Here is a 26,642-nt window from a genome sequence, read left to right as displayed (position 1 = left end):
GTATGGTGATTGGTCATGACCAGCAGATTGACCCCTATTGATTTTTGGGGTTAAGGGGTCAAAGTCAAGGTCACATTGACCTTGTAGGTAAAAACGGTTTCCGATCAATAATGAAAGAACCCTTAGGCCTAGGGACTTCAAACTTGATATGGTGATTGGTTATGATCAGTAGATGACCCCTATTGATTTTGGGGTCAAGGGGTCAAAGGTCAAGGTCATCATTGACCTCTTAGGTAAAAACGGTTTCGATCAATAATGAAAAACCCTTAGGCCTAGGAACTTCAAACTTGGTATGGTGATTGGTCATGACAGCAGATGACCCCTATTGATATTGGGGTTAAAGGGGTCAAAGGGCCAAGGTCACATTGACCTTGTAGGTAAAATGCCTTTCAAATCAATAACTTAAGAACGCTTCGGTCTAGGAACTTCAAACTTTGTATGATGATTGGTCGTGACCAGCAGATGACCCCTATTGAGTTTTTTGGGTCAAGGGGTCAAAGTGTTGAAGGTCATGAACAGTAGATACTTGATAACCCTTATTAATTGTTTGATCACTGGGTCAGAAGTCATGCATAATAACCTTATCACATGACTAATTGGCTGCTGATAGGGGGCATACATGTTTTACAAACATATCTTGTTTCCTTAAGAATTTGTGTTGTAGACAGTATAATTATCTAATGCTATTTGTCTTTAAAGTGTTACAGATATATATATAAGAGAAGTTGGCATACACTTGCAGTAAAACAGTTGTTACTAAATTGCCTGCTGGTTTAAGTAAAAAATATAAATAAGTTAGCGCTACAGCCAGCAAAACTAGTATGATACAGACTATACATACTATGTGGTTTTCAGGATGTTAAAACTATCAACTTAAAATGTTTGCATATTTGAAGAACATGTTACTAAAATGTTTCCTTTATATCTTAAATGTTATTGTAGTTCTCAGTATTGCAAAATTGTACATAAGCTTTCTGTCATGAGTTATTGTAATGAATTAACAATTTTGATTACAAAGTTAATATATATTCAGAATGAGTAGGTCAAAAGTAATTTGATCATTCAATTTGACCTTCTTGTTTAAATTTAGTGAATCATGCTTAGAAGATGGCAATTATTATAAATCAGTTATCTATGGTTTGTGTAATGGAGATATGTTATTTTCTAGGTTGCCTACAGTTTATTGATGCCGTCACAAGATCCAATGGCTGATGATGCATTTGAATTCCAGGTAATCATGGCTTTAGTTCCTCTGTATTTTGTAAGCAATTACATATATGATACAAAAAAATAAATAATGAAGTGTTGCTGTTCTTCTGTTTTAACTCTATGTTTTAGTTCTTTTTATTTATTGTAAGCATGTTTACAAAGTATTTAACTTGAATGCAAATTGTTATACTTCAACTCTGTTACTGTCTGGTAACAAAGATTGATAAAAGAAATGTGTAAAGCATTAAATATATAAAAACAAGTTGTTTTTGTTAAAAAAAATATGATGTTTGTTTTACAGTATAACTTTATCCGAAGTGGAGGTGTTCAGCTAGCACTTAATATGTTGACCAAAAATAACTTCCTACCTAATGCTGACTTACCAACAAGAAGGTAAATTAAACAATCTGTTATGGATTTCTTTGCATTAGTAGTGAATACTCATACACTGGTGTAGTAAAATTGTTGCATTTGTTTTATTATGTCTCCCCCACCTCGGGGGGAGACATATTGTTTTTGCCCTGTCCGTCCGTCAGTCCGTCCGTCCGTCAGTCCGTCCGTCCGTCAGTCCGTCCGTCCGTCCGTTCTTCGTTTCCGGACGATAACTAGAGTTCCTTTTGACCTACAGCCCTCAAACTTCATAGGATGATTGGTCTTATAGAGCTGATGATCCCTATTGTTTTTGGGGTCAGTAGGTCAAAGGTCAAGGTCACATTGACCGTTGGTCAATTTCTCGTTTCCGGATGATAACTAGAGTTCCTTTTGACCTACAGCCCTCAAACTTCATAGGATGATTGGTCTTATAGAGCTGATGATCCCTATTGTTTTTGGGGTCAGTAGGTCAAAGGTCAAGGTCACACTGACCGTTGGTCAATTTCTCGTTTCCGGATGATAACTAGAGTTCCTTTAGACCTACAGACCTCAAACTTCATAGGATGATTGGTCTTATTGAGCTGATGATCCCTATTGTTTTTGGGGTCAGTAGGTCAAAGGTCAAGGTCACACTGACCGTTGGTCAATTTCTCGTTTCCGGATGATAACTAGAGTTCCTTTAGACCTACAGACCTCAAACTTCATAGGATGATTGGTCTTATTGAGCAGATGATCCCTATTGTTTTTGGGGTCAGTAGTTCAAAGGTCAAGGTCACAGTGACCGTTGGTCAATTTCTCGTTTCCGGATGATAAGTAGAGTTCCTTTTGACCTACAGCCCTCAAACTTCATAGGATGATTGGTCTTATAGAGCAGATGATCCCTATTGTTTTTGGGGTCAGTAGGTCAAAGGTCAAGGTCACAGTGACCGTTGGTCAATTTCTCATTTCCGGATGATAACTAGAGTTCCTTTTGACCTACAACCCTCAAACTTCATAGGATGATTGGTCTTATCAATCAAATGATCCCTATTGTTTTAATGGTCAGTAGGTCAAAGGTCAAGGTCACAGCGACCGTTGGTTAATTTCTCCTTTCCGGATGATAACTAGAGTTCCTTTAGACCTACAACCCTCAAACTTCATAGGATGATTGGTCTTATTGAGCAGATGATCCCTCTTGTTTATGGGGTCAGTAGGTCAAAGGTTAAGGTCACAGTGACCATTGGTCATTTTCTCATTTCCGGATTTCTCCATTTCCATTCCTGTTTCCATTCACAGTTATTCTCAGCAGTGGGGGAGACATGCGCTTTTTTACAAAAGCATCCTCTAGTTTATATGGCTATGTACTGAATGATGGGTCGGAATGTAAGGGTTAAAACTTATCTTAAACCCCTGCATCTAACATTGTATAAATTCCAATGTAGGGAAATATTCTATGCCACTGAAATCAAGACATTTCAAGAGAAACATTGAGGTAAGGAAATTTAAGAAGTGGCATGAGATATAAAAATTGATATTACCTATGAATGAATTTGAGACCTTGTTTTATATCGCAGGTCATTTTATTTTCTTATCATAAGATGGATAAGGTTTTAGTAAGTGTCCGATGAGATAAAGTCATGGTTAGAATATGTAAAAAGAAGTTAAAGGTTATACGGTGTTTTGTTATGTATTTATTCATGATGGTTTTAATAGACTGTTACGGTTGGGGATAGTTTCAGTATTTAAGATGTGTAACTGTGCTGATGAGTTTGGGATGCCAAATTACAAGGGTTGTTTATGCATGCAGTAAAGGCCTCGTGGTCCCCCAAACAGTACAGGGAAAACCCGTATGTGTTATACTGCCCGAAACGTTAATATATACCCAATCATACAACAGAGTTCACAACCAGAAATGTTGCAATACGACTAGGCCAACAGTTAGCAGAACAGGTATGCAGGATTTGCCTAGGATCAAGTTTCTTAAATTGTAGTTCAGCAGTCATAACCTATGGTTTTTCAATTGAGATTACTGGCCTTGCTTTACATAGCACATTTCCTACTAGCTGATTATTTATGAAGAAGTTGATTCTTCATTTGAAATTTTATTGGATTCAATTGTATGTATTGAAAATTAATGCTATGTATTCTACTTAATGTATATGAAAGTGTGAAAAAAAAGTCAAAGGTAGAAAGTATTGCTGTAAGTCAGATACTGTATATTGTAAGTTTTGTTAAATTGAATGAATAGTAACAATTATTTTCCTTGTCAGGCTACGAGTGTGGTACCAGATTTAAACACTATAAAGGCGATACAGAAGATAGCGTGGTCATCAGGTAGTGGTAGCCTACATTTAGTTCATGCCTCTAATGAAGAGATTCATAAAGCGCATGAAAAGGTAATGTCACAGGTCAGTCAAACTCTCTTCTTACTTTGCTTTTTACTTTGCTTTATATAACTTACCTTTGTTAACCCTTAACCTACTGAATGTCTTAAACAACTTACCCAGCCTCCATATCTTTGAACTGTCTATTATAGTTTTGGAGATTCAAGATAAAATTTTAGTAAATCGGCCAACAATATAGAGTCTGGTCTCGGACTGCATGTGAAGATGTGAAGGGTTAACAACGGAACATTTAGATACAATGATTTGCCTACCAGCATAAAGCAAGATCAGTCTGCACATCTGGGTAGTCTTATCAGGATCTTTATGTGGACTGCTTGCTGCATCATAAATCTAAAAAAATGTTTGAAATGATTATGGGCATTTTTTAGTCCAAAATTTAGAATGATGAAATGTTAATGCATCCAATTTGCTCCCTTCTACTTCAGCAATATTTCTATAATATTTCCTTGAATACTCAAGAAATCCTGCTTACATATCAACATAATCTTATGGATAATTGCGATGTTTATATAGCTTTATGTATACAGCTGCTGTCAATTTATGATGAAATCTCACTTTTTTTTCTCTAACAAAGGAATTAAGATGTATTATAGATTTGATATTAATATTGCTGACAGGTTAGATGACTGTATAAAAATGGTTGTTTGCAATAAAGGGCCATTTAACCTGTCAAAAACTAATAATATAAATTGTCTGGCTTTAAGATCATCTAAATTTCTCCTGTCTATAAAATAAAATGTAACGAAATACATATGATACTAACCTTACACACTTTGTTTGTGTAGATATTTGTTATATTTGTTATTTATGTGTTTACTTTAAATATGGATTGATTTTAATAATAAAATTGAGAGCAAATATCTGTTGTAATGTTGAAAATCGTGAAACTTTAGTGTATTTCCATTATACATCTTATTGTATTTCCCTTCAATACAGGTATATTGATAGGTCTGATCAATTCTTTACCAGAGAGCTATCCAGCTAGCTTAAAGAAAGTTGACAATTCTTTTCTTTTGCTTTTGTACTTAAATTAATGGTGTCATGTGACATCCAAAAATGTATGGATATTGATAATATATATATAATAACATATGATAAAGAAAAAGTAATGGTAAGGCTCCAACTTACAATCACTGGCTGAAATGATGGTTACCATTTCCACTAGACCATTTGTCTCCTTGCTTCTTCAAACCCGAAGTGATCCTCTTAGTAGCATTTGTTGTTTATTCCATATGAACTGAGATATTGTAATATGAATTTACTGATGTGTTCTAAAACATACGACAATGTGTATATATTATACAGGATATTACACCAGATCAGGATGACCTGTCAGTGGCAAGGGAGGCAATGGAAGTGCTGACTGTATGCATGTTACTATGTCCCAGTGCTACAGAGGCCCTTCATAAAGACAAAGCCTGGCAACTCTTCATCATAGACAACCTGTTACATTGTAAAAATAAGTATGTATTTTGGTTGCTTTTATGAGTTTCAATATTTTACAAAAATTAAAAGTTGTTAGGTAAAAGCTTGTGGAATGGGTGTTATAATGATAATTGATGATTGCATGTTCTTTGATGCCAAGGAATGATTCCAACATGGTTCTTGTAGGAAAGTTGACAGATCCTTGTGAAGTACAATTATGTTCTAGTAAACAAGTCCAGGAACAAAAGTTACTCTAACCGCACTGCCTCAGTATATGATTGAGATAGTGGTAGAAAAGGCATACTCAATATAAACATGAAATAAACAAAAGGTATTCATACATTTTTAAACTCTATATACAGTGTAACTTCCGAATTCCGGAACTTCTGAAATCCGGAAACTTCTAAAATCCGAACAATTTTTTCGGTCCCGATTTTTTCCCTTCTATTTTCTATTAATATAATACTTCTGAATTCCGGAACTTCTAAATTCTGAATTCCGGACGATATTTTCGTAAAATTATAGTCAAATCAATGCAATTTTTGATCGTGTAATTTGAGACGCATTAAAATCACAAACTGTGAAATGGTATGTTTGAAGTGATGCGGTTAATCAAAGTAATTTACGGTGGTCAGTTAATATGAAGTGTTTATTAGCGGATTAAATGACAATTAATTGGACAATGTATGCATCAAACGTCTTTAAGGATTTTATTGCAGTTGATGTAATAATTAATAAACTATCATCGGACAATATATAAGTTTATGCAATTAACAACATTTCTACAAACTGATAGAAATTCAAAAGCATTTGCAGGTAAGATAAAAATGTATTCTTTTCATTCACATCTTTATCTTGATTAAAAGACTATTATATGTGATATTACAGTAATGGCCACATCTTCCTTGACATTTAGTGATATTAAGTGGCTTAGTCTTGTCCACATTATCATAAACCTCTGAATTCCGGAAACCTTTTGACAAGTCCCATGGGTGTTCGGTTTTCGGAAGTTACACTGTAATATTAATTTATGATTGGTTTTATTTATTTCAGACCAGTCCGTCAATCATCATCAGAGCAGTTTTTCCTGATGGCCACCAAGTGTAGCAGCACCCATAGACCTGTTGTGTTCTTTATAACTCTACTCTTTACTGTCCTTTCTGTAAGTATATAGAATTATTCCCTTGATATATTGTCTTCTGTAATATCTGTAATATTGTTATATTACTTATTATTTTACAAAAATTAGAGAATATAGATACATTGTATATAGGACCACATAAGACAATATTGATCGAAAGAACATGATGGTCCAATTTTATAGCTGTTTCCAAGTAATTTAAATGTATGTATGAAGGCCTACTGTGTTTAGGAAGATTTGCTAAGTTCTGTATTGACTGCTTTAGGTGCCTGGGTCTTTACTCAGGGATTGAGGGTTCATGTCCTTAGAGCATTACAGACTATGTTTAACTGAGGGAAATTCAGTATGTTTATTATTGAAATACGATGAATGCTATAACAATTAATGGGTTGCAGAAATATATCTGTACAATAATACAGTTGCTGTTGCTATTAATTTAATTTTTTTGTTTTCATTTTCCCCACAGAATTTAGCAAAAGACAATGCCAAACAGGCTAGTGAATATTTCCAGCTTCTTTGTAGGTATGTACCATGTTAGCAAGATGTTTGTTTAAAGTTTTGAAATAAGTGGAGTTTGTTGCAATTTTGAAATATTCAGCCCTTCTTTTTAGCATAATTCTTAACAAGCCGTTACATAGTGTGATAACAAAGATGGTGGTGTAATGGAAACCTGTTAGATTTTGAATCTTTTGAAGTGTTTGTAACCTTTTCAGTCTTTGAATGACCTTAAAATGTACTTTATATTTTATCAGTGTAAGTGACATATGTTATTTTGTATTTGTAGATTGTTAAATTATGCATGTAGTACGGATGTTCACCTGCCCAATGCTGAAGTGTTGCTAAATAATGAAATAACATGGTTAAAACGGGTTCGGGTAAGTGAATTTTATTGTTCTATAAATAAGATTAAGTTTTCATTAAGTCAGTGACCACAGTACCTTTTAATATGATAGAAATAAGTTAAGTTAAGGTTATAATTGTCTGGTTAAAATACAATCTTGTTCAAGTAGAATAGAAATAAACTTAAACCATTCTGTTAAGTATCAGCTTTTCCAAATGAAATTAAAACAAAGCATTTTTTTTCTGCATGCACATAAATTTATTTTTTTAAAATTCACAAGATTTTCTTGCTCCTGGTCTGTGCAAAATGACATTTTATAGACATGATTAAAATTCATATTTAAGATTTAATATTGTCTTAACTATGATGTAGAAAGCAAGAATAATCTGGATCATTGTATCTTTGATACATTGTACTGGAGCCCTTACTTGATATATTACTTGAAAAAATGAACAATTGTTTATGCTCATTGAAAACATAATTGTTTAAGCTCATTGTTCACAATATATTCTGTTATCAGATACATTTATGGTTTGTAATGTGACTAGTTTACTATGTTACTATATTATCAGGACCAGGTATTGACTACAGGAGAGAGTAATGTAGAAGAGACCCTGTTAGAAGGACATTTAGGTATCACTCGTGAGCTACTTGCCTTCCAGTCAGCTGAGAAAAAGTTCCAAATGGGTTCTCAACAAGGTGGTGCAAACCTCATCAAAGTAAGTTTACATTTAAATGATCATAGAGAATTGCATAGATAATATTGCCAAAAAAGCATATGTAATCTTAAATGATTATTTTCATGGGTTTCCGAAATTCTATTAACATATTTTCAAAATGTGACGAATCTATAAAGTTAGCTCAAAAATAGTTTGTTGTAAATAAAAGCTTAAGGCCTTCCTACACATGTACAGCATAAATATACTTCTATGAAATAATGCATTATATTAACTTTTCTTTAACACTTAACCATGCTTGGACGGAACATGATTAGTCCCAAACTATCTGTATAGTGTTGGCTGAGCTATTTCTAATTTCCGTCTTGATATCTCTTAATTTGATAATGAACAAATCCAAAATTGGAAGCAGGACAAGTACATGTTAAAAACATGCAATAGTGTTATTATATGATGACAGGAAGCATGGTATTTTTAATATTTGTTGACTATTATGATAACTTTATCACATTTTGTTACAGGAGTTAGTGGAGGATTTTGTGTTCCCAGCTTCTAAGATAGTGCTACAGAGTCGGAAATTGAATGGGGAGTTTCCGACAGACGAGGCAACACCAGTTTGTACATCCCCAGCCACTGTGATAGCAGCCTATGATCTTCAGGTAGCCTTGTGTACAGGCTGTGTACCTAACCTGAGATCTCTGGCAGCCATGCTTATTGATATGTATTATAGTGGTAAGAAAACATTCAAATTTATATAACTTGATGGTAAGGGTAGGGGATTGAGAAGAGGTTGAAGAGCATCAGGTAACAAGACAACAATTGGATGTAGGTTGTAATTTGAAACATTATGAAATTATATTACTTCTTTAACACTAAAGTTGATATTGATATCAATTTATGCTTACCTGTTCACATATACAGGAGTTTGACCAGCCAGTACTGTTGGCCTCTTAAATTTAGCATTAAGTATAACTATTATACATATTGACATTAATTTATGAATGTGCTTTAAAGTGATTGGTTTATTTTCAGGGGATGTATCATTACAAGAGTGGGAGTATTTACCACCAGTTGGTGCCAGGCCACAAAAGGGGTTTGTTGGGCTCAAGAATGCAGGAGCTACTTGTTACATGAACTCTGTTCTTCAACAGGTAAAGTCTTGTTGAGAGAAAACTTATTACCATTCCTGTATGCTATACAGTATCTGTAAAAAATATTGTAAAAAAAAAAATCTGGTAAGATACTGGTATGATATTCATTCCTACTTTGATCAGTAAAATTATAATTATGAACCTTAGTAGTGAATACAACACTTTGAACACTTGATAAGGTGTCTCTGTAGCTAAATGGTTATGAATGTTGGAAGCCTGATTCAGATTCATTTATGTCTTTAGCTTACTTAGAAGGTTGTTTGTTATACTATAGTGTCATTTTCTAGCAAAATCTATGTACAAGGTGGTATCGGAGGTTTTCCTCTGTTGGTAAAGCTGTTGTTGTAACTAAAAACCCAACTAATAAAGAAACATTATTATACTCGAGGTAGAATATTTCTAGACTTGTATTTATTATGTATCTTGTATATTGTAGTTGTTTATGATAGAGCCTATACGAGCTGGTATAATGTCAGTAGAGGGCGCTGCAGATGATGTAGAGGAAGATTACTCCTCTATGGAGAAAGGCGAGGGAGAGGTAAATATTTCTACTATAACATGGAGAAAAATATTGCTCTTGTAAAAGTTTTGACCAAAATATGTTAGACCTTGGATATAATTACATTGTATTTTCAGAAAATGATTTTTGCAAATATATAGTAGTTTGGTTACTTATCATAAAACAATTATCCAGTTGGTAGAATGAGGTATTGGTGCAACTACGGAAAAAGTCACAAATTGAAATTATAGTATTATGGTCTAATAATAACCATACTTAACTACAAGCCATTTACCCGTCAAGTTGTTACTTTGCCAGGTACATTGAATGAAGGTATTTGCTAGCTTTATATGAAAAGATCAAAGGTTATCCTTGACCAGTACAAAGCTGGTAAAACACCTTAAACTCTTGGCACTGTTTGTGTGATTTTTATAAATTTTGTAAAAAAAAAAAAACCCAAAAAACCCACAATTTTCTGAAAAAAATCTGAAAAAACACTGTACCTTAACATGCTTGATGCTTAACTTTGAGTAAAAGAAGTACCACATTGACATGTTTCACACCATTTTGTATTGTTTGTTATTACATAAGTAAGTTAAGATTTTGTTACAGACGAATGTAGACATGGCGGAGGAGGAGAGAAAGGATGAGGAGAAGCCAGTGTCTAACAGAGACGAGGAGAGGAAGGAATATAATCTGGGTATACTCAAACAAATACAGCTTATCTTTGGTAATCTCTATGCCAGTAAGCTACAGTACTATGTCCCCAGGGGATTCTGGAAACACTTCAAGTAAGTCATGGTGATCATATACTTTAAAAAAAGTCCCAGAGGTCTTGAATAAAATGATCTATGCCATCAGTATAGAACTATGCCAACTTTTTCATCATTTCTGTGTGTCTTAATATGAAATATTTCAATGATAGCCATTCTACTCCATGCTTAACCGAGTTGACTGTATAATGGTAAAATTATTAGAACTACAGAAAAAAACAACAGTAAAGAACACTAATTTAGCACGTTCAAAACTTGCAACATTGGTCTGACTTTTGTAATTTTACCCATATAACCCATGAATTTAGTTATTTACATGACAAAATTCAGCTTAGCTGTGAAGACATTTATTATATTTACTTCCTTATTAATGTTGCACTTTTGTAAGAGTTTCATTTCAATTTTAAGTGTATACTGTACAGTAGATATCATTTGTTTTATTATTTTATCCACTCTTTGTAACTATAGAAAAAAGAATTTCATGTAAGAGGTATGTATTTATTGTGTATATTTTAGATTATGGGGTGAGCCAGTGAACCTGAGGGAGCAACATGATGCCCTTGAGTTCTTTAACTCCCTGGTAGACAGTGTTGATGAAGCTCTCAAAGTACTCGGACAACCTACCATACTCCAGAAAGTGCTAGGAGGATCCTTTGCTGATCAGAAAATCTGCAAAGACTGCCCACATAGGTATGTTGAATTTTATATGGTAACTGGAGTTTTGTTATATCTGTGAACACAGGCCAAAAAAAAGAGAAATTCTGTTTCTGATCAACAGGGCTTTGGTTGAGAATAATTTTTGTCAGTGTAAACCAATTTATAGAAAATAAATGTTAAGATTAGATCGACAAGGGATTTTGAATTAAATAATACATTAACAGCATGTAAGGACTTATAAACTTCATGGCAAGTGCTCATTCAGGTATTTAGACTTAATGATTAAATATTGTGTAAATCACAATTCAAAAGATTAATCAAAAGAATGGTAAATTTATATAAAGACATCAATGTACAGTTTAAAGAATGTACTCTCGTGGGAGGGGCGTCATTGTCTCTGCTATAAAAGCTTGAAAGTCATTGTCTCATGTTAAAACTAACTGTATTGGAACTTTGCCCTCCAGTATACCTCCAAGACAGCCTGATCAAGCTCTCTTCTATTGACTGACTTAATTGAATTTTTCATCTCTATATCCCCACAATTTGTAATGGACAGCTCCAAAAATGGAAGCTAGACAAGACTGACAAGTCCATTGAAGTCTACTATGACTAGATATATGGTTGTGTTTTTGCTATTTCAGATACCAGAGAGAAGAACCTTTTACTTCATTGAATGTAGATATACGTAATCACCATAATTTATTTGAGTCATTAGAACAATATGTAAAGGGGGACTTGTTGGAGGGAGCAAATGCTTATCACTGTGATAAATGTAATAAAAAGGTGAGCTTACTTTATATTCAGTATACTGTCATTTCTAGCAAAGTTGTTAAATTTTTTAGTTGATATTTTGTTGCAGGATATAATATATAATTATCAGGAAAACAGTCACTTATTAATAATTTTGATAGTTTCATAATTATAGCCAAGTTACACAGAAATGAGCAATCTTAAAGAATAAGAGTTCTTTCTAGGCATGTTTGAGAGGATGTTCATAGATATACTGCATGTCAGTGATACAACAGGAATCTGTTTCATTTTGCAGCTGCTGACTTTTATCAAGATAAAAGTTGGATATTGTCTATTCATACTAGGCTGTTGTGCTGGTAAAAAAAAATGAAAAAATTATCAGTTTGAAGTAGTATTCATGAAAGGCTTTAAAGGAACAATACTTTATAATGAATGACATACAGTGAATGATGTAGGATATATGTCACTAATGAACTCTGATATTTTATGATTGATGCACATAATAAAATGTATTTTAATTCATGTTGATAACAGCTAAAGAATTTATTGTGTGAACATTGGCATTGTAGGTGGATACTGTGAAAAGACTTGTGATACGAAAGTTGCCTAAAATCTTAGCCATACAGTTGAAACGATTTGATTATGACTGGGAAAGGTAGGTAGCATGATCTTAAATATTGTAAACATTTTCTTACGAAAAATTTGTTTTTGTTCTGTACCTTGAAAACAGTATTTTAAAATACATGTATTTATCATAGTAGAAGGATTTAAAACATAAATCTCTAAAAAAATAAATTTTCATTAACTTGTTGGAAGTTAATATGAAAAAGGCAAAGCCTCAAAGCGAGCTCGATGTACTTTTTACGTGAAATAGTATGAAATAATCGCTCATTTTTATTTCAAATGCAGTGACGAGTGCGTGTGACGTCACACGTACTGTGTTAAATATGGCTCCGCCCCTGTCGTGAAATGAATAACGAGTTTTGAAAACGTTTATAAAACTATGTTTATTTTATTTCACTCTATAATTTTTCAAGCGAAATATAGATTATTTAAAGTGAAATAAATGTAAAACTTAAAACGTTTGCGACATTAAAATAGCGTACTTGATTTGTTTGTTTTGCACGCGCTGTTTGGCGCTACATTGTGACGTCACGTAAACAATACTTTAAACGTCTGTACAGCGTTAACGACTGAATAAAAGATATTAGTGTTCAGATTCATTTTCTTAGTAAGACCATTTTCTTTCATTCTAGATAGTTTTCACAACAAAACTCGACAAAAAATTGTTTTTATTTATCAGATTTCAAACAAAATGGCGCCTTCGATTTTCATTTTTTATACACAGCTTCCGTTATTCTGGTTCCCTGTCCAATTATAGTTCCAATAGACGTGCGCGGGTGACCAGTCTACACATCCGTTTTCAGACAGAATTCCTCAGTTTTTATCGTTATCTTTAAATTCGAAAGGTTGCGATGTGTCCAATTCGGTACTTTGGACGAAAGTTTTCAAAACCATCACTTAGCAGGTACTCGCGTTACCGTAAAGCTCGCTTTGCGAGCAGGCCCTTCGGGCCAGCTCGTCGAGCTCGCTATTAGAATATTTTAGAGATTTTAGTGATAAAAAATATTCTTTCTTGTAGGGAAAGTGCAATAAAGTTCAATGATTATTTTGAGTTTTCTCGTGAATTTGACATGGAACCATATACAGTTCAAGGACTGGCTAAAATAGAAGGTAAGTTTATCCTGTTTTATAAGTTAAGTATGTCTTAAGAACCTAATCATCTCTTGATAAAAAATTTGTCAAAGTTGATGTTGTTTGGATAATCTAGCTAATAAGATCAGGAACAATCCTTCATCCACTTTTCATTAAATATTTACATGTAGTAAGTAGAAGCTATAAAAGTCAAAAATCTAAGGCAAAACACATAAAATGCAACTTGAATTTAACTATTGTTAACTATTGGAAAAAACTATGATACAAAATTCAGTTTGTCAAATTTTTCTGTTTGTATGGACAAATTTCCCATTTTAACCCAACTATTTATATTGCATTTATGGTATTCTTCTTAAATCATTCATTGGTGTAACACTGGATTTGCATACAACTTCTTTTCTCTTTACCAAATGAAGGAATTCGCTTAATACATGTATTTACAATCATTATTGTATATCATTTTCCTAGTTCCATACTTGTAGCATAACTATACTGTGTCCTTGTGACATTTAAACTAGATAATCTTCACATTACAAAGATTACTTATTCTTTGCTATTGAACTGGAAAAAAATAAAGAGTTTTTTTTTGTTTTTTTTTCACCCAATAATAAATGGATAACAACATATTGAAAGTTTGATGTTTATATTATTTACAGGTGAGATTATTGATGCTGACTGTGATGATAAAGGACAGAGTACAAAGTATAAATTGATAGGTGTTGTTGTACATAGTGGTCAAGCTAGTGGTGGACATTATTACTCCTATATCCTTCATAAGTAAGTACTTAATTATACAAAATATGCATGGTTTCTATGACAGTGTGTAAGTTACTGGGAATCATCAGCCCTATGTTACTGTGAATGCAGCCCAGGCATGTTTGATGCCTTCTTGTAAATAAACTGTCCAGCTAGGTTACAAAAGCTTGTGTCTCCAGTAATACACTGTCTGGCGGGCCTTTTAAATGTCAAAGGGATATTATCTTGTTGCTTGAATCTGTCCAGACCATTGACAAAATGAGGAGAACTTAAAGGGAGACACAGGCAATATTTTCATTTCTTAGTTTTGAGTTTTTCAGTCATTATTCTGTAAATGCCCTAAGAATGAATGTATTAGACAGTCAAAGGAACAAAACTTTCCTCCATATAGAAAATAAAATGGTGGTTTCCTAACTTGACCCGCGTGGGTCAGGTTAGAGCGCTAGGATTTCACAATAGTTGTCAAAGTGAACTCTTGGAAACTCTGGAATTGTAAAGAACATGTCAAATGAATGACTTAGACTTGTTTCAATCATGCAATATCAACAATATCTGTTATTGTAACTTCAAGGGTTTGTTCAAGTCATGTGACTTGTTTTAAAACTATTTGGGGATTCTGTTCGGGTCTAGATTTTGTTCAACATATATAGATATATTTACGCTTCAAACCCAAAATATTTAGAATTTAAAAAAAAATTCATGCTGAAACTTCAAGAAATGTCATTTTAGCGTGATTTAAGTACATAAGATCATTTTAATATTTTTGTCATTATTTTGTCTGAATATCCGTTTAAGGTTTTCTGAAGTTTACAATGTCGTAACATATCTCTATACATTATTTGTCTACAACTTAAAATGTAGTTACAGCAGGTATATATTAACATATTTAAACATATAAATTGTAGGGGTGAAGGAGCACCTAAATGGTACAAGTTTGATGATGGTGATGTCTCCGAGTGTAAGATGGATGATGATGAGGTAAGTCTGTGTTCATTATTGTCTATAAAAATAGAAATGTTCATCAAAATATATTGGATTTTTATTCTAGCCATTATAGAAATTGATATAATTTAAGTGAGTTAAGATACCAGCCACAGCATATGCATTTAATGATAAATTAGTTTAAGACACATTTGCACCTCAGAGTGAACAACTCATTTGCAGCAACTTTTTCTTATTATAAAATATATTGTTTCAATTTTTCTTTACTGGTGTAATTTGTAGTTTTATTACCTTATACAATTGATATATGAATTGTTTTACAGGAAATGAAGAATCAATGTTTTGGTGGAGAGTACATGGGTGAAGTCTTTGACCATATGCTCAAAAGGTATACATTTTCTTTCTGATAGATACAGAACATTATGTTCTGGTATTTAAGAGTTACACTGTAATGGGGGGGGGGGGGGTAGATTTACCATTTTTGCAAATAAATATTCTAAGAATAGCAAGTATTATATTCAATTATCTTGTAACTGATTTTATATTAGATGAAGCATCTTGTAAAGACTGTTATGTATTGTATTTCAGGATGACATATAGACGTCAGAAGAGATGGTGGAATGCTTATATCTTGTTCTATGAGAGGGTAGATGATGTGGAGGATGAGAAAATCTCTAAGACCATTCAAGACCTTAGCATTAGCAGTATGTCATGTTGTAATTGTTGATCAGTATGAACAAGAAACAGAAAGAAAACATAGTTTAACCATCTAACAAAGACTTAATTTTAAAGTCAAGTTCAGTAACGTACCAGGAATGATATTGTGATGCTCGACCATTTATAGATAATACACATATAGATGTACATCACCTTCTTGTTCTTGTTCAAATTACAAGCAGTTTTAATATTTAGCATTTTGAGAGTTAATGGTGTCTTTAAATGTTTCAGCCCCTAAACCAAAGATGCCAAAGACGATAGAGAAGTGTGTACGTAAACAAAATATAATGTTCATGCATGAGAAGACACAGTTCAGTGCAGAATATTTCCAGTTTATGAAGAGATTATTGACCTGTAACCAGATATATACACATTCTAGTAACACACAAGATAAACTGGTAAGTGAATATTTTTAGTTTGGTCGCATTTTACAGTGTATAATTAATTACAATCAAATATGATGCCATTCTTAAGTTCCTCATTCTTATTGACATCCATTATAAGTTTATGTTAAGTGTTTCATACTGTTCTGAATGCTTCTTATAAATCTAGATGGCTGCAGAAATACATTGTAGTCAATATATATCACTAGTTCCGTGTTTAACACATTCTATGATGTATATGAAGAGTCAATCTGTGTATATTTCAGTCACAAGAAGCAGAACACCTGGCTTTGTTGAGCACTGAACTTGCTTCAAAATTCCTCTTTACAGTGGGCTTTCATACTAAAAAATCTCTGAGGTAAGAATTTGTTCTTTCGTGATATAATATGATAATATTGAGCATATATATCTGGATATACATGTAGCAAACACTATACAGACAGATTTACTGAATATGCTATTCAGCTGCCTCAGCCCTAAAAGATTTTACTGGTCCTGTGATAAAAACGAACAACATGAAAATAGCCAATTGGCTGTTATTTGCTAGCAATTTACTTTGGCTAACAAATACTTACTAAATTCACATGAAAAAGTAGGGTTATACAGCTTTGCATGACCAATTTATATTGTATCTGCATGATTCCAAAGCCAGCATTAGATATATACTCAAGAACTTTAAATGTTTAAATTTTACAGAGGGTCAGCGACTGAATGGTACGAGGCCCTAACCTGTAACCTTAGGTCTAGTAAGAAAGTACGGATGTGGTTTGCACAGAATGTTATGTTTTCACAACCAGGAAGATTTGCAGAGTACCTTCTAGAGTGTCCTAGTTCTGAGGTAAAATATAATACATGTATCTAAATATATGAACTCCGGCATGAAAAAACTACCATGAATGTCATTTAAAGTTGTCTTTGACGTTAAAAATAAAAAAGTGAATACTTGAAATGTTTAAGATAAAATTTAATATGAATAAATAAAAAGTGCCAGTCCGTTCTATTTCTAAAGAATTGCATTATTGACAGTGCCTTCTAACATTGACAAATAAGGTTTATTGGATTTTAGACCAGTTTCATTTAAGCTATAAACATTGCTTGATTTGTTATTCACAGGTACGGAATGCATTTTGCAAGGTTGTTGTATGTTTGGCTCACTTCTCTCTAAATGATGGTGCATGTCCCCCACCTTTAGTGCAAGGACTGTATGGTAAGAGGCTTTGTTTGTTTTACTCTATCTTTATATCTATTGTATCATATAAGGCTTGATATCTATATCATTTTATCTCAGATTTCTACATGTAATAACAGGGTAACATAGAGTAAGTGAGTTTTACATTATGTACTTGTTGAATTTTTAATAATTATACAGCCTGAACCAAATAAGAAATTTCTTCGTATTGTATGACAATGCTGTAAACATTCAGCTGACAATATAGTCAGTCCGGTGGATGGTAAAGCTCTGAACAGGTTGTTTCCACTAGTATTTAGAGATTTAAATAGTTATTAATGAACAACACTGAAAAAATGTCTGTATTTCAGCTGGTCATTCTGGAGACCCTAAAGAAACATTAAGTGATCATTTATTGATGGCAGTGTTAAACTTACTAAAGAAAGAAGTATCGGAGCATGGTCGACATCTACAACAATACTTTCATCTGTTCCTAATGTACTCAAACCTTGGGGTAGCTGAGGTAGGTTTATCTACATTACATTAATAGGTTTTAACCTTTATAGTACTGGAAGAAAGCATTGTTAAGTCTTGTCAGATTTCATAATTATTCAGCCCGACCTTGCTCTATACTTTATCACAATATCCACAAGGTTGATGAAGAAAATGGGTTCTTCAAAAAGTCTTGGAAAAATATCTAGGGTTCTTAAATCTGCATTATTGCCTTTATATAATTAAGCAAAATAATGTTATACCTTTAAGATAACTGTATATTTGAACTTGACTAAAATAATGTTCAAACTAGCCCATTACCCAGATTTTAAATAATACCGATTATTTCTACATAGAAATAACTTGAGTTTATTTTGGTGCGAATAATTGGGTTTTTCTTTTTGCTATTTATAGCACATAATCGGATTGGTTCTGTTATTACTACCGGGGTCGGGTATAAATACCAGTCACCGGATGTACAATTCCTTTCCACTTTTACAACCGAAAGAAACACTGCAAGGTTTACTAAACTGTTCTTTCTATGCCCATATTGTAAATTCATCATTGAATGTTACAAATTAAACCTTTGGATAATCTTGCTTAGACAGGGAGTATTTTTGTTTTACAGAAAATGCATTTACTGAAGTTGAATGTACCAGCATTGTTTATGATGGTAGCTCTAGATGAGGGACCAGGTCCACCAATCAAATACCAGTATGCTGAGTTGAGTAAGCTGTACTCTGTAGTGTCACAACTTGTAAGATGTTGCGATGTATCATCTAAATGTACCTCATCGGTGGTAAGTCACCAAATTAATATATGTATATCTACATCATTATCCCCCGCCGAAAAGGCGGCGGGGGATATAGAAATAGTCTCCGTCTGTCCTTCCGTCCGACATTTTTGTCCGGAGCATATCTCAAAAAGTATTTGAGGTATCAACTTGAAACTTCATAGGTGGATAGACCTCATTGAGGAGGAGTGCAGTGCACAAGAATGATAACTCTACCCTGCATAATTTTTGAGTTATTGCCCTTTGTTATTTTTCATACTTAATTTTTCACCTGAGTGGAGCATAACTCAAAAAGTGTTTGAGATGTCAACATGAAATGTCATAGGTGGATAGATCTTATATAGGAGGAATGCTGTGCACAAGAATGATAACTCTTGGCTATATAATTTTTGAGTTATTGCCCTTTGTTATTTTTCATACTATTTTGTCCGGAGCTTATCTCAAAAAGTATTTGAGGTATCAACTTGAGACTTCATAGGTGGATGGACCTCATTGAGGAGGAGTGCAGTGCACAAGAATGATAACTCTACCCTGCATAATTTTTGAGTTATTGCCCTTTGTTATTTTTCAAAATAAATTTTTGTCCAGAGCATAACTCAAAAAGCCTTCGAGATATCAACATGAAACTTCATAGGTGCATAGATATCACTCAGGAGGTGTGCAGTGCACAAGAATGATAACTCTACCTTTCATAATTTTTGAGTTATTGCCCTTTGTTATTTTTCATACTTTCACCTGAGTGAAGCATAACTCAAAAGTGTTTGAGATGTCAACATGAAATGTCATAGGTGGATAGATCTTATTGAGGAGGAATGCTGTGCACAAGAATGATGACTCTTCCCTAAACAATTTTTGAGTTATTGCCATTTGTTCTTTTTCATAGTATTTTGTTGGGAGCTTATCTCAAAAAGTATTTGAGGCATCAACTTGAAACTTAATAGGTGGATAGATTTTACTGAGGAGGGGTGCAGCACACAAGAATGATAACCTACCCTGCATTATTTTTCAGTTATTGCCCTTTGTTATTTTCAGCCATCAGTATTCACATAGGTTTCAAATCTGTAATCACTTCAGCCATCAGTTTTCATTACCAAAAGACCTCTTAAAATTGAATTATTCTGCTCTACTACATATACACTCTTCCAATGAGCAAACACTTTCGGCGGGGGATGGCCATGTTGACATGGCTCTTGTTTTATTGTAAAAACAGATCGCCAGTCTAGTCTAATGAAACTTTTTACATTCTTGACTTTTCTTCCTGAATACGAAATTGTACAGAATGTTTTTCATTATGTCATCAACTACATGAGAAAAGCAAAAGATAATAAACATAACTATATGTGTTGTGTAAACATACAGACCTTTCTCAGTAGTATTGATTTATGATGTACCTATGATATATTGGCCTAATTAGGAAAGTGTTTGTTCTACTGAACTTTGAGTCCTGGTTAAAGTAAATGCTTTTTTTGTTTGACCATTCTAATGGCAACAAAATGCGTACTGCTTTTTGTCCTGACCTGTGTTTTAAATGATGTATTTGAAGCTTTTGGCAATTATATACGGAAAATGAATACTATAAAGGTTAGTAATGTAACAGAAAGAGGTAAGATAAGGTAAATGTTGACCAATATATGATGACTTAAGTCCTTTAGGGCGTTGCTTGCCCTGTAGTGCCTCTTGTATCCCACTCATATGTAAACAGGTATGATGTTATGTATAAACTATTTCAGGCAAACCAGGAAGCAGCAGCTAACCCGTACGGTGACCAGATATTGATGCCAATACAACCACAGGTTGCTGATATACTCATCAGTAGAACTAGTTATGTCAAGAAACTTCTAGAAGATTGTAACAACTCTGAGGATACAACCAAATTATTAAGAGTATGTATATTGATTGACAGAGAAATGTTATGTAACTTGTATGAACATTTGTTAATCTCCGTCAGGGTTATCTATAGGAGTCCACATATCCCTGCAGTGTTACTTATTTGTTGCCCAATTTTAGTTTATGGTAAAAATTCCTACTTGAATTTGCATGTGTGAATTATTTTCTTACAACATATCAATACCTTGTTGATTAGAAGCCAAAATTTTTTAAGCAGTGGATTAACAATTTACCTTAAGTTCTTGGTAAAGTTATAGGGCAAAAGGGAATCATTTTCACAGATATTGTTTGGTTTTATTAACCTGTCAATTCCATACTAATTACACGGTCAATGCACACAATATATTATTAAGATTTTCAGTAATTTCCGTGAGATGTACGCAGTGAGCATCAGTGAGATTTGATTTAATCTAATTTGTGCCCATGAAGCAATTATACTGAGCGGTATAGCACAATAGGGTAATGGCTACGGGTTAATGATTTCTAAGTGTCCTACATGTTGTAAGATCGAGACCGCGTACCTTTTTCTTATTTATAACTATTTTCAACATTATTGGAACTATGATTGCTTGCATTGCTTGAATTGTTGTTCGTTTTGATTAAATATATTTAGCAGGTTAAGTCTTACATGCTTTCAGAATTAATATTTATAATTCATTCGGATTAAAATTAGAAAATGTCATTTCAATGGCGTAAAACACAAGACAAATCGAGACTATGTTTCTTAGTGTATTCATATATGTGTAGACAATATTGGAAGCACTCAGCCATTACCATAAAAATATACTGCAAAATAAAGAAAAAGAGTAGGCCTAAAAATAATGGCAAAAGTAGGGATCGAACTACAGACCCCTAATATACTAGACAATCACTCTACCGTCCGTGTTGTTGCAGATTTGACAAGGCCTATGCATTAAGCTGGTGTGACTTTTCAAAACATAAGTTATCTACTCCATATTAATTCTCGTAAACTACACGGACAGAACCGAAGTGAAATCGAATATTTAAATGAGTGCTATAATGTATTCAAAATTGACAGGTCAATAAAATCAGACTATAATGTATGACCGAAGAGAGGCTTTATATTAAACTCAAAGTTGGTGTTTTGAGAAGAAATTGCTTAAATTAAGACAGTTTTTATGTGAATTTAATTCTTTTTCAGTATTGTTGCTGGGAAAATCCACATTTCTCATCTACTGTTCTCAGTGAACTTTTGTGGCAGGTTAGTAAAGATATTTTGTTGTTCTGAAATGGAATGTGAGAATGAAACTTTAAAATATTTTGAAAATTATGTTATCTCATAATGTTGACAACAACAAGCACTTTTCTAATGCATGTGTATATCACTATGTCTGTTTGACCATACTCAGCTGTTGGATGCTAAATTTAAATATCATTGCATTTGAAGTTAACTAGGTGTAGCCATTAATACAAGGGTATATATAGGGAAATTATATGACAATAAGTAAAATACGTATTATTCATATGAACAATCATGCATACAATGATTTTGTGCCAAGTCTTTGAACATGGTAATATTTAATTAGATTTTCGGAGAACATGAGAATGTAGTACTTATGAACTGTTTATTATATAAGATCCTTATATGTTTTGAAATTAGCTGAATAAATGTTACTGACATCTAAATCAAAACATGCTAGGAAAATAAAATGCCATTGTTTGGACATCACTAAGTTTTACATTAGTTAACAAATGTTTGTAAGAATGATTTAAATGATGTTGTATATAAAATTTCAGGTTGCCTATTCGTACACATATGAATTGCGGCCATACTTGGATCTTCTTCTACAAATGTTGTTACTAGAGGACTCGTGGCAAAATCACAGGATACACAATGCTCTTAAAGGTAAATCTGTCATACAAGGAACCTGTTTATACTTCCATTTATTGTCCAAACACTTGCTATGCATTAGAAACTATTTTAGTACTTCAGTTAATCATATTTAGATGAAATGCAAATGTGTTAGTTTAAACATTATTTAAGCTTAATTTTGAAGAAAACTTTCAGTTTATGTCAGTCGAATGTACACTCCTTGAGCTGAGAGGCAAATACCTGATCAATAAGTCTGTATTGTGTTTTCAAAATAAAAAGTTGATCAAGTTCTGTTTGCTTAAACTACAAGCTAACAGAAATGAAAAGAAAAAAAAATAGAAATTTTTGGGTATACTAATTGATATTGTACAATTAGATAGTGGTTTCGAGAAGGTTTACTGAATTCGATCAATATTTCAAAGATAATCTGTAGCTGGACTATTCAAGGAATAGTGAAGGCTTTTGTACTCGCCCAGGCGCCAGTTTCGTACTTTTGCTTAAGTTTCTGTGTGCAAGGTATCTCCAAAACTACTGAAGCGAATGAGTGGAACATCCACACATTTAATCAAGAGCCTTAAAGAAGGTCACTATCAAAGGCCCTTAAAACTAACATGGTATTTAACACAATTATGGCCCTTTTTGAACTTTGAATTTCTGCATTTTATAAGCTTTTTTTTACTATTATTCATGGAAAATAGTCAAGCACACTGTCCTACCGAGAGCTCTTGTTTACTGTCTTCATTGCTAGTTAGTTGCTATATATAAATGACTTGTGTGTTTGGTGTTGCAGGTATTCCAGATGATCGTGATGGGTTGTTGGATACAATACAAAGATCTAAGAGTCACTATCAGAAGAGAGCATATCAGTGTATTAAAATGATGGTAGCATTGTTTATGCAGTAAGTAAAAACTCTGTTTAATCCCAAGTCATTGTTCCAAAGTAGAGGAACAAATTTTTGAATTGTAAGGTTTCTTACATGGTTTTACTTGCCACTACCATTTTGGGTTCATAACCTGCCATGTTCATTGAATTTTATCTGTTGAGGAAGTTGGCTGATCTAGTTAAATGGCTCTACTAAGGAGTAGACTTGTGCTAGTGGTCTTTTTACACCTTAGAAGCTGTAAGCATAAATGACCTCATGTCTTACAAAATAAAGAAATATAAGATGTCTTTACCAGTTAATTTATAAAAAGAGAGTTAGAATCATAATCTGTTTTTAGCTCACCTGTCACAAAGTGACAGGGTGAGCTTTTGTGATCACTTTTCGTCCGGCGTCCGTCGTCCGTCCGTCGTCCGTAAACTTTTACTTTAAATGACATCTCCACATAAACCACTAGGCTAATTTCATCCAAACTTCACAGGAATGTTCCTTTGGTGGTCACCTTTAAAAATTGTTCAAAGAATTTAATTCCATGCAGAACTCTGGTTGCCATGGCAACCGAAAGAAAAAACTTTAAATATCTTCTTTTAAAAAACCCTAAGAGCAAGAGCTTAGATATTTGGCATGAAACATCTTCTAGTGAGTGTCTACCAAGTTTGTTCAAATAAAAGCCCTTGGGTCAAAATTGGCCCCGCCCCAGGGGGTCATTGATTTTCCCTATATGCATATAGTAAAAACTTAAAAAATCTTCTTTTAAAGAACCCAAAGAGCTAGAGCTAAGATATTTAGCATGAAACATGTTCTAATGAGTGTCTACCAAGTTTGTTCAAATAAAAGCCCTGGTGTCAAAATTGGCCCCGCCCCAGGGGGTCATTGATTTTCCTTATACATGTATATGCATATAGTAAAAACTTAAAAAATCTTCTTTTAAAGAACTCAAAGAGCTAGAGCTAAGATATTTAGCATCAAACATGTTCTAATAGGTGTCTACCAAGTTTGTTCAAATCAAAGCCCTGGGGTCAAAATTGGCCCTGCCCCGGGGGTCATTGATTTTCCTTATATGTGTATAGCAAAAACTTAAAAAATCTTCTTTGAAAAAACCCAAATAGCTAGAGTTTAGATATTAAGCATGAAACATCTTCTAGTGAGTGTCTACAAAGTTTGTTCAAATAAAAGCCCTGGGTTCAAAATTGGCCCCGCCCCGGGGGTCATTGATTTTCCTTATATGTGTATAGCAAAAACTTAAAAAATCTTCTTTGAAAAAACCCAAATAGCTAGAGTTTAGATATTAAGCATGAAACATCTTCTAGTGAGTGTCTACAAAGTTTGTTCAAATAAAAGCCCTGGGGTCAAAATTGGCCCCGCCCCGGAGGTCATTGATTTTCCTTATATGTGTATAGCAAAAACTTAAAATCTTCTTTGAAAAAACCCAAATAGCTAGAGTTTAGATATTAAGCATGAAACATCTTCTAGTAAGTGTCTACAAAGTTTGTTCAAATAAAAGCCCTGGGGTCAAAACTGGCCCCGCCCCAGGGGTGTCATTGTTTTTAACTAGATGTGTATAGTAAAAACTTAAAAAAATCTTCTTTTAAAAAGCCCAATGAGCTAGAGCTTAGATGTTTAGCATGAAACATCTTCTTATGGGTGTCTACCAAGTTTGTTCAAATAAAAGCCCTGGGATCAAAATTGGCCCCGCCCCAGGGGGGTCATTGATTTTCCCTATATGCATATAGTAAAAACTTAAAAAATCTTCTTTTAAAGAACTCAAAGAGCTAGAGCTAAGATATTTAGCATCAAACATGTTCTAATAGGTGTCTACCAAGTTTGTTCAAATAAAAGCCCTGGGTTTAAAATTGGCCCTGCCCCGGGGGTCATTGATTTTCCTTATATGTGTATAGCAAAAACTTAAAATCTTCTTTGAAAAAACCCAAATAGCTAGAGTTTAGATATTAAGCATGAAACGTCTTCTAGTAAGTGTCTACAAAGTTTGTTCAAATAAAAGCCCTGGGGTCAAAACTGGCCCGGCCCCAGGGGTGTCATTGTTTTTAACTATATGTGTATAGTAAAAACTTAAAAAAAATCTTCTTTTAAAAAGCCCAATGAGCTAGAGCTTAGATGTTTAGCATGAAACATCTTCTTATGGGTGTCTACCAAGTTTGTGCAAGAAAAGCTCCTGGGTTAAATTGGCCCTGCAATGGGGGGGGGGGGGGCCTATATACAGGTGAGCGACCTCAGGGCCATCATGGCCCTCTTGTTCATTTTGTCAGAAATATAACTTGATGATAGGTGTATACTGTATGTTAATACTTATTGCTCTATTGTAGCTGTCCACCAGCCCAACAAATGTTACTTAGCAACAGTGATCTGAAGAGACGCTGGACCATGGCTGTAGAGTGGTTGAATGATGAACTTGAAAGGGTAAGTGTTTAATACTCTTAGTATTTAAAATGAAATTTATATCTGACATACATAATTGTAGTAAGAAATACAGTTTTTAAGAATAATGTTTACTGTAATCAGAATTGTTTATTGTAGGAAAGAAAAAAACTATGTAAAAGTAATTGGGGAAGATTCTTTTCTTCATTAATGTCTTATGTTAAGTCTGCTGAGTTATTGGGCAGCAATACTGAAAAATGATGCCAGATATTTATGTATAAAATTCCTTTGTTACAGCGACCATACCCAGGAAATGCCCAGTATACCTATAACAACTGGTCACCCCCAGCACAGTCAAATGAAACATCTAATGGGTAAGAAATTACAAAATACATACTTCAAGTTGTAATCATCTCTTTTACACTGATAATTTGAAACACAACAACTGCTGCTCAGTGTGTGTACTTACCACTTTAAACATATGCCTGGTTACAAATTTAAGTTAATATATGGTTCTAGGCTAATAAGTTGTTTTTTGCATTTACCACCACTAGAAAAGCCTGAAGGTTAAATTTGTTCCTAATAAATAGATTTTGTTTTTACAGACATTATTGTTCTGCTGTTATCCAATGTGTTCTTTTCGCATTGACCACCACTAGAAAGCCTGAATATTTACTTTGTTTTAAATAAAAAATATTTAATATCTACATAATAAAATTCGAAGAAAAAAACAACTGGTTGAATGCTTCATCAAGATAATTATAAATTTGAAAAAGAAATATTTTACCTAGTTATGTGAATTAAGTTCTACACATTGT

At 33.5% G+C, this 26,642-nt stretch overlaps 1 protein-coding gene across 1 annotated transcript in view; it reads left to right on the top strand.

Annotated features, from left to right (window-relative positions):
• The window catches only part of LOC132759774 (probable ubiquitin carboxyl-terminal hydrolase FAF-X), a 60,430-nt gene that overhangs the window by 29,563 nt on the left and 4,225 nt on the right, over positions 1-26,642 (top strand). The window contains 33 exon segments of the mRNA XM_060751620.1: positions 1,169-1,231; positions 1,511-1,602; positions 3,438-3,510; positions 3,831-3,968; positions 5,271-5,428; positions 6,444-6,552; positions 6,998-7,053; positions 7,316-7,406; positions 7,945-8,091; positions 8,571-8,781; positions 9,082-9,200; positions 9,637-9,738; positions 10,312-10,490; positions 10,989-11,162; positions 11,771-11,912; positions 12,449-12,534; positions 13,522-13,613; positions 14,252-14,372; positions 15,257-15,329; positions 15,617-15,681; positions 15,882-15,997; positions 16,242-16,408; positions 16,660-16,751; positions 17,090-17,231; positions 17,507-17,600; positions 17,933-18,084; positions 18,682-18,852; positions 20,577-20,729; positions 21,896-21,955; positions 22,492-22,600; positions 23,358-23,466; positions 25,773-25,866; positions 26,122-26,198. Coding sequence (XP_060607603.1) covers positions 1,169-1,231; positions 1,511-1,602; positions 3,438-3,510; positions 3,831-3,968; positions 5,271-5,428; positions 6,444-6,552; positions 6,998-7,053; positions 7,316-7,406; positions 7,945-8,091; positions 8,571-8,781; positions 9,082-9,200; positions 9,637-9,738; positions 10,312-10,490; positions 10,989-11,162; positions 11,771-11,912; positions 12,449-12,534; positions 13,522-13,613; positions 14,252-14,372; positions 15,257-15,329; positions 15,617-15,681; positions 15,882-15,997; positions 16,242-16,408; positions 16,660-16,751; positions 17,090-17,231; positions 17,507-17,600; positions 17,933-18,084; positions 18,682-18,852; positions 20,577-20,729; positions 21,896-21,955; positions 22,492-22,600; positions 23,358-23,466; positions 25,773-25,866; positions 26,122-26,198 — 3,827 coding nt within the window.

Source organism: Ruditapes philippinarum, unplaced genomic scaffold (genome assembly GCF_026571515.1).
Source record: "Ruditapes philippinarum isolate M1 unplaced genomic scaffold, ASM2657151v2 ctg38_1_1_1_1, whole genome shotgun sequence".
In the NCBI taxonomy this organism is placed as follows: Eukaryota; Metazoa; Mollusca; class Bivalvia; order Venerida; family Veneridae; genus Ruditapes; species Ruditapes philippinarum.
The sequence above is the reverse complement of the archived record's forward strand: the minus strand, read 5'-3'. Positions and strand labels throughout refer to the sequence as shown.